This window comes from Phialemonium atrogriseum (assembly GCF_030411735.1).
Source record: "Phialemonium atrogriseum strain 8032-3 unplaced genomic scaffold QBC33scaffold_8, whole genome shotgun sequence".
NCBI lineage: Eukaryota > Fungi > Ascomycota > Sordariomycetes > Cephalothecales > Cephalothecaceae > Phialemonium > Phialemonium atrogriseum.
The window spans coordinates 391,273-404,951 of record NW_026848145.1 but is presented as its reverse complement, the minus strand read 5'-3'; the positions used below and the strand labels follow the sequence as shown (position 1 = coordinate 404,951).

Genomic DNA, 13,679 nt, shown 5'->3' with positions numbered 1-13,679 from the left:
CGAACAACACCAAACCGAGAGAAATTCCACTCCAATCCGAAGCCTTCGGCGTTTCGCAGCGATAAGATGGCGGGTCGAGACGGCGGCCCCAGGGCGACTTCACCGACGGACGAAGACGATAGCTTTCCTCAGTTTCCACGCCAAATTCCGGGACCTCCGAGTATAATCTCGTCGCGAATGACGGATATCGCTTCCGATGATGGAGAGGAGGACGACCCGCAGAGGAGTACTACCAGCCACCGCAGGAGTGGGATTGCGTCCGAAACCTTGTCGCGACCGGAAACTGCAAGAACGGGCCGGTCATCGAGGGGTGCATGGCCACAATCCCAGCCATTACGGAGAGGGCTATCCGGTAAACGCAAGAGTGTGGCCGGCAGCACGACTGGTTCCGTTGCAGCAGGTCGACCGCCCAGCTCGACCAGCAGAAGCCATGTACCGTCCCTTACTTCCCACGCCTTCTTTCGCCCTATGAGCTCGCAGAAGTTGCAAGCCCAGCGAGGGGCTTCAAGACCGGTAGCCGTGGCCCGGCAGCAAAGGACATCCGACGATTCCGCGCCAGAGAGTGGCACGAACACTGCGCGGCAGAGCATCATCTCAAACCCCGTTGCCAAGCTAGCTCGCGAGCTTACCGACGAGGGCGAGATGCGCCCGCCTCCATCCAGAGGAACGGAAATGACCGAGCAGGAGACGGTCGACCGTATCACCGCCAACACCAGTCCGACGCATGGGCATTATGCAGCGGCAAGCCTGTCCGAGAGCGTGCGGCCGCTCCAGAAGAAGAAGGCTGAGATCAAGGGACTAAGCGTCAATACGGATAGGAGCTACCTCGGCGGTGGCGGAAACCAGGCGACGCCCATGAAGTCGCCCCGTTCTTTCAGATCAAGCTTTCTCTTACCGTCAAGGAATGACTCGAGCCAAAATAGCGAAAACAGACGAATGCATGGAGGAGAAAAGCTGGAGTCCGTTGCCTCGTCGCCGCAGCTGACTCCTACTAACGCCGGCCCAAAGTCAAACCTTCCAAGAACGAATGCTAAAAAGCTCGGCTACAACTACGAGTATTTCGAGGGAAACACGGCATTTTGCATTGGAGGTCGCCTTCAGAACACTCGACATCGACCCGTCAACATCGCAACGGGGGCCATGGTCGTCGCCCCAGCCGCCCTGTTCTTCGTTTTCTCGGCCCCATGGTTATGGTTCAACATCTCACCCGCCATCCCGATTGTCTTCGCCTATATCTTTTACATCTGCGTCTCCTCCTTCCTACATGCCTCTGGCTCGGACCCTGGGGTATGAATCCGGCCCCCATCCTTTCCCCCTCCCAAACATGCCGGGACTCAATCACTAACAAAAGGCCTAGATCTTACCTAGGAACCTACACCGTTTTCCGCCGGCCCACGAAAACGAGGACCCGTTAAGACTGAGTCCTCCAACTAACGACTGGACCTTGGTCAAGTCGGCCGAGAAATCTGCGGCGGCCATGGAGGTTCCTACAAAGTACTGCAGGACATGCAATCTCTGGCGGCCCCCCAGGGCTCATCACTGCCGGCTATGTGACAACTGCATCGAGACTCAGGATCACCACTGTGTCTGGCTGAATAACTGCGTTGGTAGGCGCAACTACCGCTTTTTCTTTACCTTTGTTACCTCGGCAACCGTACTGGCGGCCTACCTCCTTGGGGCGTCACTCGCCCAGATTCTCGTCTACATGAATCGAGAAGGCGTGTCGTTTGGCGACGCGATAAACCACTTCCGCGTTCCCTTCGCCATGGTAATCTACGGCTTCATCGGCTTTCTTTATCCGGCGGCACTTATGGGCTACCACCTCTTCCTCATGGCCAGGGGCGAGACGACGCGAGAGTACCTCAACTCCCACAAGTTCCTCAAGAAGGACCGGTATCGGGCCTTTACGCAGGGAAACTGGCCCAAAAACTGGTTTGTCGTGCTCTGCCGGCCACGGCCGCCGACGTATTATCGGTTCAAGAGCAGGTATTCCGGAGGGGACCAGCGCCTTGGATCGAAACCCGACACGAGGAAGGCCGACTCGAAAGATGGCTTGGAAATGCAAAACGTCAAGCCGCAGCAGCAACAGCAGCCGGAATTCCATGGCCCCGTCGAGTTGCGAAATTCTGAGCAGACCTCGGCGGCATGATTTCCCAATCCTGCAGCGCAAACGCCCGAAAACTCTCTGTTTTATTGTGCTAATCCACCACTATTCACCTCGACGGGTCAAAACTCATATTTCTTTAATACTCTATAAAAGGAGTCGGGGCGAGCTGTGGTGCTGGATACCTCCCCCTGTTCTTATGTATGTAATGTATGGTCCTATTATACCCCCTCACCTACGCCCCCGGCGCCATAAAGCGACATGATTAGCTAGTTGTATTGTACGTACCATGTCCTTTGCTTTCCTTTGTTTTCGAGGTTATCTTGGCGGATCTTGGTGTTGGTATCGTCAGGGCTAGCGAATCGAGAGACTATTCTATCCAAAACTGCGCGACTTGACATCAAAACATCCGCATCATTCATGGCAGAGTCCCAAGATGGCGACAGGGCAATGAAGATATCTAAGTTCCCGTTCGATGCGGGCGTTCCTTCGGGTTACCTGGCTTGGGCTCATGTGAGATACTATCATCCTGGAGTGGTGATGGGAGGGCTAGGTAGGGTGATAGATGAGAGTAGAAAGGGATTATTAGTTGGACCATCTTGCAGCATAAAGGACAGTCACCCTTTTTGTGGCACTCTCAAACCTGTAGCCAACCCACATAGCAACGCGAATAGGTTCACTCATGTAACTTACAGCGGGCGACCTGATTCGTTTTGGAGACAAAGTATACTGACTGTTAACTGCTTTATCCATTACTTGGATACGTCTGCGAAAGTACTCGAACCCGGTGTCATCTTGCAATTCCGCCCATGTAAAATGAAGGCTTCCCAGAACCACAACCACCTATCCTGCGTCCTGCACTGACTCGCTAGTGGTATCATATCCGAGAGACAAAGAAAACATGCGTGTCGGCGTCCAACCCTTACCATCCGTACTCCTCATTACAAGGCGCACATCACTCATAGACCCATAGCCACATAATCGACAAAGGAGAATAAAACCGCGTCAGGCGGGCTGGATAAGCATCACCTTATCCCCCCAAGCTCATCCTGGCGAGGCCCACTGCCCTCCACCCAACATCCGTATCACACCCCCACCCCCTATTCGTTCCGATTAGCTTCAAAAACCGCCCTGACCCCCTTCGACCCATGATACGGGATAGGGATGAAGTAATCGCTCGCCATCTCGCAGTCCCGGACGGTAGTCTCAAACACCCCGACGACGCCCACGTCCCCCGGCAGCCGCGCGTCGTCGTCCCCCCGGCCCCCCCAGACGCGGAACAGCTTGGCCACCATCAGAAACAGCTCCGCCTGCGCGAGCGCCATGCCCAGGCACGACCGGCTGCCCGCCCCGAAGACGGTGAGGTACCTGTCGAGGCGCTCCTCCTCGTCGCCGGCGGCGGAGAGCCAGCGGCCCGGGCGGAAGCTGAACGGGTCCGTGAAGATGTCTGGGTCCGTCACCGTCTTGTACGTCGTCATCGACACGGCTGTGCCCGGCGGGATGGCGTATTTCTTCTTCTGGTCGCCATCGCCGGCGTGGTGGGTGTACGTCAGCGTCTCGTCGGGGCACACGCGCGCTAGGCGGCCGCTGGTGCCGAAGCCGAGGCGGAGCGATTCCTTGATCACGGCGCGGAGGTGGGGCAACTGCTCGAGCTCGGCCAGGGGCACGACGGCGTGTGGGTCGGGGATGGCCTTGAAGAGCTCGTCGCGGAGCTGCCGGAGGGTGTCGGGCTGGTTCAGCAGGTGGAAGGTGCAGAGGGTGAGGACCCACGAGGTGGTCAGCGTGCCGCCCTGCACCAGGATCTGGCCCTCCTGGCCGAGTCTCTTGATGGTCTTTTCTTGCGGCGGGAGGATCTTGGACGAGAGCATTTCGTGGAAGATGGTTGGGTGGGAGACGTCGAACTCCCACTTCGCGGTGTTTTCGGTTGCTTTGATATCCGAGATCTGACGGAGGATGTCCTTCTTCATCTTGAGGAACCCGCTCCAGCCTTGGAATGGTCAATCTGAGCTGTTGTTATGCAGGGGATTGGCTGACAGGCGAACCTGGGACGAAATTCGCCGAGATGATCTCCGGGAGAGCATTGATGAATTTCAGAATGACCTCCACGTGCTGAACCCATTTACTTCAAAGCGAGTTAGCTGGGCGGTTTGAGTGCTTGCGTAGGCTCTTCGGCCAAACTCACCCATAATGCGTCCCCGTAAGGAGGTTATCCGTGACGGCCTGTCCGAAATCTGGGTCCTCGACTTGGAAAGGGTAAGATATAAGGCCGATACAGAACAGTAGCGACAGAACTTACTCAGATGATCGCTCTTGGCAAAGGCGTACTCATTGATCACATCTGGACTTGGTTAGCGGGTTGACGAGGGGGTAGTCTCGGTTACTGACCATTTGTGAATGCAGAGAACGGATACATCAAGTTTATGGGCTTCTGTGGAAGGTTGCGAAGCCTGTCTAACAAGGCATCGACTCGCTCCTCGATCGCTGGCTGGAGTTTCCTGACACTCTGCATAGAGAAGAAAGGGTTTATGGCGGCCCTTCGGAGTTTGTGCAGATCGTGGTCTATGGTGGCGAGGGCACTCTCTATTGGAGGTTGGTTTAGTATCTGTATCACTTGGACACTCCTGACTTACATACCGTCGGCACCGAACTGCGAGCGTTATCATTAGCATGAGTATTCCAGTCAAAGACAGCTTGCATGACATACCTGTTTCGTGAAGAACCTCCACTTCTCTAGTCGACGATTCGTTCCGAGGTACAGGACGGGATAGAAGTCTGGGTCTCCCACGTGGACCTCTTCCGGGTTAATCCTAATGATGGGTCCATATTTCTTGTGTAGTTCGATGATCTTGAAGGTGTACTGGCCTCCGAGAACAATATCGTAGTAGAATTCGTAAGCCCAGGTCAAAGCCGCAAGCTTTGGCCCGGGAATATGAGAGATGGGACTGAAGTACAGCCGCCATACTCCGAGCCAGAGAGAATGCAATAACAGGAAGCCCAAAAGGGCTCCCCCTATCTGGACGTAGGAGAACGACAAGACTAGGTCCAGGAACGCCATTGCGTCCCCAACCAAATCCTCCCAGCAAATGCCAGGAGGAAGGAGATGGATGAGCGAGGAGAGCTAAGAGAAAGTAAGAAGGCGGTCGCAGTTCGCTTTTAAGATGGCGGGCTGGACACGAAGTGGGACGCTGACGAGTGTGACATGGGGAAAGGGGATATCGTGGAGAAGTGGAGGACGGCCACACCGACTCTCTGAGAACAAGAAGCGAGACCAAAGACGACCACTCGGCCGTCAATCAAGTGAATGTACGGATCCGTAAACGCCATGACTATACGCAATAGTATGCAAGCTGGCGACAGCTCATTCACTAGCCGGGAAGTTGTCTTCACTTAGCTTAGTGCGGGCAGGGGTGGGGAGCACTGGGCATCCGCTCAAGCCAGTCAGATGTGGGCCAAAAATCATGAAGCTGTGGGATGAAGCCATCCACGTCAAGTCTGAGTGGATTCCTATGCCTGCAGGATATCCCAGCTTGTTTTTACCCATCTGGAGGGGTTTGGGAGGGAAAATCGTGACTAATAGGCAGGCTTGGAGTAGAAAGAATTGCCGGAAAGGGAGCGATTTCACAGGACTACCATTCACAGACGAGGAACCCGCCATGCAGGGCCATGCAGATTATGCAGGCCATGCAGCCATTCCGAGAAGCCGTCCCACGAAACTTTCCCGAGTGGCATGGTTCATCCATAAGTGTGGCCTCCCCAACCCCCGCGATAAGCAGCCCGAAGCGTGGGGCAACATCCAAAACCAGGCGCCTCGAGACTCACAGTCCCGAAGGTCGACGCTCAACAGGTATGTCCTCGGCATCTAAGGATACTCGAGAAGGTAGATGGTATTACGTACAGTTACATACAGACTTACCTGCCTACTCGAATATGCTCCTCGGTTTATTTGAGGGTATCTACAGAATTATATACATGTATCCGTTTTGCAATCGTTCACATACATGTGCGTCTGGCCATCAGAACTTCGCCCATGGTCGCCACCCGACTGCAGCCACCTTGGCAGCTATGAACGCAACCAGTGACACGCAGTAGATGACTCCGGTGGTGACGATCAACCCCCAGTACTCGCCGTCGTTCGCGTTCAAAATCTTCCCTCCGATAGGGATCCCAATAAGGCAGGCAATGGAGACGATCGTGTAGCAGGTCGCATAATACCTGCCGTAGTCCTGCGTCTTGCACAGCCGGCCAATCGAGACGGGGATCAGGCTAATGTTGCTGCCGCTGGTGAAGCCGAACAGCAGCGAGAAGATGACTACGCCGGCCGTGGTATGCCCCGCGGGCAGCCAGATGCCGAAGCAGGCGATGATAGATATGACGATCGAGATGATGTTGGCGTTGAACGGCCCGATCTTGTCGGCGTACCAGCCCGGCAGGATCCGCCCTACGAAGGAGCCCGCGTTCAGGATGGTCGGCAGCCGCAGGGAGAACTCCTCGCCGAAGCCCTTGCTGATGGCGTAGCTCGAGATGAACGTCAGCGGGATGAAGAGCGCGAACTCGAGGAAGAAGACGGCGACGGTCGTCAGCAGGAAGGTCCTGTCCTTGAAGATGCGGAAGTTTGGGTGCGGGCTCGCGTTCGCGGCCGGGGGCAGCCGGGACCGGATCAGGAAGTTGGCGGCGATCGTGAGAGTCAGACACAGGAAGCCCAGGATGCGGATCGCCCAGCCCCAGCCGACGCTCTCGAAGAGGCTCGGCAGCATCAGGGGGAACACGACACCGCCCAGCGACCCGGCAGTGGATGCAATGCCGGTGGCGAGGCCACGACGCTCAAAGAAGAAGTGACCGACCGCTGCAATGGACGGCGTAAATAGGAGAGAGGTGGCAAACCCACAGAGGATGCCAAATACGAGGAGGAACTGCCAGTATTCTAGGGGTTGAGTTAGCAGAGGCACGAAAGATATTTGACGTTGGTGGGTGGCTGAGTTACGGGAACAGATGCTAAGAAGCATGAGACTTATGGCCAGGCTCACAGTGCCGGCGAATATCAACCATCGTGGGCCGTACTTGTCGAATATGGGCCCGATATAGATGCCCAGGAAGAAACAGAGGAACGTATATACAGAGAATATCCACCCGGTGGTGCCATCGTCATGGCCGGCTAGTTGATGGGTTGTGATATAAGCCTGGAACGTTGCCAGGATATTCATCAGGCCCAGAGAGGAGAACAGGGCAAGCCAGCTGCCCAGGACAACGAGCCACGCCCTTCGACCGCCTTCAGGATACGTTTCCTGGGGCCCGTGAGAGGATGCAGCAGCTGATGCAGCGATTGAGACTGCCTCGGAGCTTGACAGGGCATCTGGGGCGGGAACAAACGGGGGCGGACCGATAATTGATTTCTCTAGAGTTGTCGATTCAGTTTGGGGAACTTGATCAACAGATCCGTTGCCGCCAACACGACTCAAAGATGTCTTCCGTTCGTCCATCCTGAGCTCGACACAATACTTGACATAACATGCCTTTCTTTCCCACAGTTATTCAGAACCCATCATGAAGTGAAAAATTCTCCCAGACACGGCCATTGCCCAGATGCAGACTCAGTGGTGGGTCATTTCTTCCAAGGCGGCCCCTCCCCTCACTCGGAAGGTCCGAGTCGGAACGCTTTTCGGGAATAACTATGAGTAATTCGGCGAGCAACTTAGGTAATAGTAGCTGATTAATCATGCATCAAAATGGTATTTTGGATTCATAAAGGGAAGGTGGCAAAAATGAGTTGAAAGACTTCGGCTGTCCTGACAGACAGGTTGGATAGGTAGAATTCTGTGGCATTTGATACGCCTCAAAAGCGGCTGTATGTAGTAGACCTCCTGCAAATGGTGGCATTGTGCCTACGGATGATACTCCGTCATTTAGGCCGTTCAAGGCCCCGTTTTAGGGCCCAAAATTTGTTGACGGGGCCGGGAGGGGCGCCTCCTCCTCAGGTTCAGTGGACTTGGTTGTGTTGTCCCAGGGAATTATCTATCATCCTGTGTCAGCACGCAGTGCATATGGAGTCCATCCCCCGTAATCCAGGTAATTAGGAACTTTACCTCGAGAGACCACTCCAAATACGTTGGGATGGGTTGGTACAGCTCTAGGGCGTTTGTTGCACTCAGTCTGCACAGATGCCCAATAGCTTCAGCCTTCATCATCCTCCACCTCCTCCATCATGACCGCTCGTGGCCCCCTTTGCTCTCCAACCTGCGCATTGCTGGATGTGGAAACCTCAACTTCTCCAACTTCTCCAACCCCTCCCGAAGCTTTCATATAGCCTTCTCTCTCAAGATTGTCCGCCTCTTCGGGTTCCAACAGGCCACCCTGACCCTTGCCCTTGTCCAGCTTCAACCGTACAGTCGTAGGCACGAAGGCGCTGACGGCTTCCTTTCTCAGGTCTCGCACCATAGGTTTGGCTTCATATACTGTCTTTGCTTCGACAACCGGCACTGGTGACTTTTCAGAAGTTTCCCTTTGGAAACGTTCCTTGCCTCCTCCAAGCGGCTCCAGATTTGCATTGGTATTTGCGTTCCGGCGTGATCTCCGCTTGGCATACCATTCATCCAGTATCTCCTTCGGGATAGGGGGTGGCGTGTCTCGCGGCATGGGAATATTCTTGACGTCTTCTGGCACATCGCTGTCGCTGCTGGAAGCATCATCGGCACCTCTCCGTCGCTTGCCTAGAACTCCACCCCTACCCTCCCCATCTTGTCGCGGTCCCCCACGGCCAAACACAGGCGCCTTGTCCCCCAAGGCTTCTCGGGCCTTCTTGACGACCCTCAGATCCCTCTCGAGAGCCTCGAGTACTTGCTCCTCGTGTTTGCTGAGTTTCCCCCCACCCTCAACGATAGCCTTCAGATCATCGATTTCTTTCTGTATCCTGTCTGGGTTCCGCTTTGCAAGCCTCTCATTGCGCTGTGACTGGACTGCTGCCTTTCCTATAAGATGGATATGTTAGTTCCCCTCCCGAACCGGTGTACAATTTGACAAAAAGGGAGGTAGGCAAACCTTTTTTGACGGCCTTTGCCTTGTCAGCCTTCCGCTGGGCTTGGACAGGATTGAAATTTCGTTCTTTTGGCATGGTGCAGAGCTCAGTGTGTCGATACTGTCTCTTCCTCGTGGCTTAGATTCTGGGCAAACCTAATACGGCTGTAGAGGTCGGGTTATTGACGTGAAATGGCCGTGTTCAACTTTCTTGGTATCTTCGTACCTTGTCAAGTAGGTAACTGTATTGACCATGTGCTCAAACACGTGCTGATAAGCAGAATTGGCATTGGGAGGTTCAAGCTCAGAACCCCACCATTGTTGCTACCGCAACCCGCTGTTGTTGATTTACACCCCACCTTCCAGGTTGTATCCATGTAAGTTGGGCTGTGGTCGCAGCCATATGTATATCCGTATCTCACCGATCAAACCTTTTGCATCCACCGGCGCCTTTCCCTGCATCATCGCAACCCCACAAGGTGATCTCGGTCGAGTTCTTCACTTTCATCCACCACAAATCTCCAGTATCCAGTATCCCCTTGCCTACCTAGCCTTAATCACTATCCTTGCCTCTCCGCTGCTGGCTGCAGTGCCGAGAAAAGGCTGCCCGTCCCTTTGAAGCCAAGATTGCTTGATTGTCAGCAGCACCACTCAACAACAACAACAATGGCGGGCTTCATGTCCAATCTGTTCCCAGGGGCCAGCAAGCAGGATAAGGCTGATCTTGAGCCGCCCCCGGTTACGCCCACCACGAACAGCTTCACCACCCCGGCCAGCACGCCCCAGGGCAGCCCCAGCAAGAAGATGGCACCTCCCGGAGCAAATGAGCTTCCTGTGGTTTTTGACAATCTGAAGCTCTCATCCACAAATGCCCTCGAGAGCCCGTTGAAACTTAGCCGTCCCCAGAGCAGTGGAACACCTCTCGCCCCAGGGAAGACCAACATTCAAAACTTTGACGAGAGCTTTGCCGACGAGAGCACAATCCACAAGGGATTCTCAAGTGGTGGCGGCTCTCCACAGAGGGCGACGGGACAGGAGAACACGCCCCCCTCTCGAGGGAACCCCGCCAGTGCCGCCAATGCCTCGTTTCAAACGAGCCATGCCGCTCTCTCTCGCCAGGGGCTTTACCACTTGAAGGAGAGACCGACAACCCCTGCCAAGAAATTCAACACCTCGAGAGGGCTTACTCCCGAAGAGCGCGAGATCCTACAGAAGCCCAACGTGAAGCGGCTCGTCAATGTTACACAGCTGTGTAGGTTTTCGTTGCCCATCGCCTTCCTGATGACCCAATGCTGACACGAAGCTAGACTTCCTCGACTATTACTTCGACCTTCTCACATACGTTGGATCGAGACAGAATCGACTTAACGCCTTCAAGGCAGATAATCCGGAGCCCCAGACGGAGGAAGAGCAGAAGGCCTATACTCAGATGTGGAAGCAGTACACGGGCCGAGAGCGGGCCAATCTCCGCAAGCGGCGAGTCAAGCTCCGCCAAGGCGACTTCCAGATCCTCACACAGGTCGGCCAGGGCGGCTACGGCCAGGTCTTCCTTGCCCAGAAGAAGGACACAAGGGAGGTCTGCGCGCTCAAGGTCATGAGCAAGCAACTGCTCTTCAAGCTCGACGAGATCCGGCACGTTTTGACCGAAAGAGACATCCTCACCACGGCCAAGAGCGAGTGGCTAGTTCGCCTCCTGTACTCTTTCCAGGACGACAAGAGCATTTATCTCGCCATGGAATATGTGGCGGGCGGGGATTTCCGAACCTTGCTCAATAACACTGGCGTCTTGTCCAACCGCCATGCTCGGTTCTATGCTGCCGAGATGTTCTGCTCCGTCGATGCTCTTCACCAGCTGGGCTATATCCACCGAGACCTCAAGCCCGAGAACTTCCTGGTCGACTCGACCGGCCACGTCAAGCTGACCGATTTTGGACTGGCTGCTGGGTTCTTGGCCCCTTCCAAGATCGAATCGATGCGCGTGCGCCTGGAGAAGGCATCGGAGACTCCCGTTCCCTTCGGAAAGCCAATGGACCAGCGAACAGTTGCCGAGCGTCGCGAGGGTTACCTCTCGATGCGGGAGAGAGATGTGAACTACGCAAAGTCAGTCGTGGGATCCCCTGATTACATGGCACCAGAAGTCCTCCGCGGAGAGGAGTACGACTTTACTGTCGACTACTGGAGCCTGGGCTGCATGCTGTTCGAAGCCTTGACCGGATTCCCTCCCTTCGCCGGTGCCAATCCTGATGAGACTTGGCGGAATCTGAAGCACTGGAAAGAGGTTCTGCGGCGACCAGTCTGGGAGGACCCAAACTACTTCCTGAGCAACAGGACTTGGAACTTCATCACGACGTAAGGACTCACTCATCTCGCAGTATCACTCCCCAAACCATCCGCCACTTGTGCTGACACAGACTAGCTGCATCAACTCGCGGAGCAGGCGGTTCTCGAACATTCAGGACATCTACAGCCATCACTACTTTGCAGAGGTGGCGTGGGACACGCTGCGCGAAACCAAGCCGCCATTCGTCCCTCAGCTTGACTCTGAGACTGACGCCGGCTACTTCGATGACTTCACTAACGAGGAAGACATGGCCAAATACAAGGAGGTGCACGAGAAGCAGATGGCTCTAGAGACCATGGCGGAGCGCGAGGAGGAAATGGGCAAGAGCCTGTTTGTCGGATTTACCTTCCGACACCGAAAGACGGCGACTGAAGAGGGCAGTCCGCGTAAGCCCATACCGTTGGACGGGACTTTTGGCACCATGCTGTAGGGGCAGCGACGGGCAAGAAAAGGGTCCGGCCACCGGCGGTATCCGTTCCAGGGGCGACCTCGAGGCATGAGGGACTGGGAGTGGGTGTACGTGCGCAGGGGGCATTTGTTGGGTTCCTAATTACCTACGCATTACGCGGCGCGGCGTAGTTGCTGCTGCTGATGCTGATGTCGGGTTTGGCTGGTGAGTTCTGGGTTGTGCAGCACATTGTATATCTCCTTGCTTCTTTTGTTTTACTTTCCATTCCTGGCATTGGTCTCTCTCGTGTCTTCTGATCACACGCGCATGTTGAGTTTCGGAGTTTGGAGGAGCTGGCTAGGGGGCATGGAATGGAGAGAGCATGCCGTGCGAGGCCTCCTCTCGGCCTCGTGGGTGACCGAATTGGAAGGATCTGGGAGTCTGTACTTGTAGAGTAAGGGGTCTTTTCTGGTCGGCCGAATGGAGTTTTTACAGATGATCAGATGCTTAGTGTTAATCCTGTCTTGTTTCGTTGAGAGCATTCGCCTCCCAATGGCAAGGCGGACAATGAGACTCGTATCGATGGATCAATGCCCCAGGCGTCGATCATTCCCGCCGAAGCAACGTCATTTCTCATTTCTCAACAACCTGGAACGGCACGGGAGGGGGATACATACCTCAACTAATAATATCGAAACATGGGCTCCAAATAAGCATAAGCCAACCTCAGCCCTACTTGGTTGTTTCACGAACGCGTGTCGTCCTCAATTAGCATCGGACCGCGCAGAATCGACTGCCCGAAGGTGGGACAGCACATTTCTGCGGTAGGGAGAGACGTTGGTGAGTTCGTTTCATCGGTCGGCTTCCACTCGAGTTCGTCTCTTGCACGACGCCAGCCTGTCCCGCCACAAGCCTTGCTTTGGTTGGTGCGCCGGACATTCCCCAAGCAACGTCAACTCTGAGAGCCACGCCGCCAATGAGTGACGCCGCTCCATGTCGCTCAACGGGCCAGGACACGTAATCGAGCCGCAAAGCATCTGTGCCCTTCGGTCCCGAAGCCCTCGTATGCCAAGCACACTGGGGCTTTTTTCTGGAATCCCGGTCTCACTCCCTTCTCTTCTATGGCTCTCTTCACCAACCCGTCACTACTACCCCTCCCTTCTCGGTGCTTTCGGCTCATGCACCTCCATCGCCTAGAGGACGACGACGACTCTCCTGCTCCACAGGCGCATAGCTAGACACAACTTACACAAACTGTAATCGCCGAGACTTGGTCTTGGTGACACCGCAGCAGTAAGACATGATATGGCTCACCGGCCACAGCCACTCCTCGAGGCAGGGCCGCGCGGCATTTGTCTCTGCTGCCCCGCCGCTCCGGGAGTCGGTGCGAGACAGGACGATCGACTGGCGTTTCCGGGAAGGAAGGGAGGACGGGCTGGGGCTGTTGCTCTTTGGTTTAAGCTCGAGCTACCACCGGGCTTATCCACACATACCTCAGGGAACGCCAGGCTTACATGATATCCCTACGTGCTCCTTGGCTGATATAAATAATAACGGGCGTCACTGGCGCAGCTGCCGTACATATCCTCTCAACCCTCTCCCGTTCCACATCCTGGGGTACCATTGAGCTACCCGAAGAGTAATAAATATCATTGATCCTAGCTCTTATTATAACCCTCTTGCGGAACCTTTTCTCGGAGGAATTGGAGCATATGACCCATCCGACATTCCCCTCAGCTTAAGGAGACTCCTGCCACTATCTACTTATTATATCTCTGGGAGACCATATAGCCTCTCTCACATACCGACCACAGTGACTCAGCTTCAACTACACAGCA

General features: G+C 55.1%; 5 protein-coding genes across 5 annotated transcripts; 2 read left to right on the top strand and 3 right to left on the bottom strand.

The window, feature by feature from the left end:
* Window positions 1-66: 66 nt before the first annotated feature.
* QBC33DRAFT_448636 (DHHC palmitoyltransferase-domain-containing protein) lies at window positions 67-2,149 on the top strand (the record flags this gene model as incomplete). The annotated part of the gene is made up of 2 exons (XM_060424479.1): window positions 67-1,287; window positions 1,358-2,149. 2 exons carry the CDS (start codon window positions 67-69, stop codon window positions 2,147-2,149), a joined length of 2,013 nt encoding a protein of 670 aa, XP_060285014.1.
* Window positions 2,150-3,086: 937 nt separating this feature from the next.
* Window positions 3,087-5,310, bottom strand: QBC33DRAFT_360503 (putative cytochrome p450 protein). Its single transcript, XM_060423916.1, has 7 exons — window positions 4,809-5,310; window positions 4,739-4,751; window positions 4,490-4,684; window positions 4,401-4,442; window positions 4,287-4,347; window positions 4,147-4,226; window positions 3,087-4,091 (listed from the first exon to the last, which is right to left on the bottom strand). The coding sequence occupies exons 1-7, from the start codon at window positions 5,157-5,159 to the stop codon at window positions 3,205-3,207; spliced, it is 1,629 nt and encodes a 542-aa protein (XP_060285013.1). The 5' UTR covers window positions 5,160-5,310; the 3' UTR covers window positions 3,087-3,204.
* Window positions 5,311-5,895: 585 nt separating this feature from the next.
* Window positions 5,896-7,891, bottom strand: QBC33DRAFT_360540 (riboflavin transporter MCH5). The gene is made up of 3 exons (XM_060423917.1): window positions 7,086-7,891; window positions 6,034-7,025; window positions 5,896-5,948 (listed from the first exon to the last, which is right to left on the bottom strand). The coding sequence occupies exons 1-2, from the start codon at window positions 7,579-7,581 to the stop codon at window positions 6,118-6,120; spliced, it is 1,404 nt and encodes a 467-aa protein (XP_060285012.1). The 5' UTR covers window positions 7,582-7,891; the 3' UTR covers window positions 5,896-5,948; window positions 6,034-6,117.
* A 381-nt stretch (window positions 7,892-8,272) lies between these two features.
* On the bottom strand, window positions 8,273-9,209 carry QBC33DRAFT_513731 (putative ww domain binding protein 11 protein; the record flags this gene model as incomplete). Its single annotated transcript, XM_060426002.1, has 2 exons — window positions 8,273-9,066; window positions 9,137-9,209. The coding sequence occupies 2 exons, from the start codon at window positions 9,207-9,209 to the stop codon at window positions 8,273-8,275; spliced, it is 867 nt and encodes a 288-aa protein (XP_060285011.1).
* Window positions 9,210-9,517: 308 nt separating this feature from the next.
* On the top strand, window positions 9,518-12,102 carry QBC33DRAFT_360975 (kinase-like domain-containing protein). The gene is made up of 3 exons (XM_060423919.1): window positions 9,518-10,364; window positions 10,420-11,461; window positions 11,529-12,102. The coding sequence occupies exons 1-3, from the start codon at window positions 9,779-9,781 to the stop codon at window positions 11,881-11,883; spliced, it is 1,983 nt and encodes a 660-aa protein (XP_060285010.1). The 5' UTR covers window positions 9,518-9,778; the 3' UTR covers window positions 11,884-12,102.
* Window positions 12,103-13,679: the final 1,577 nt, after the last annotated feature.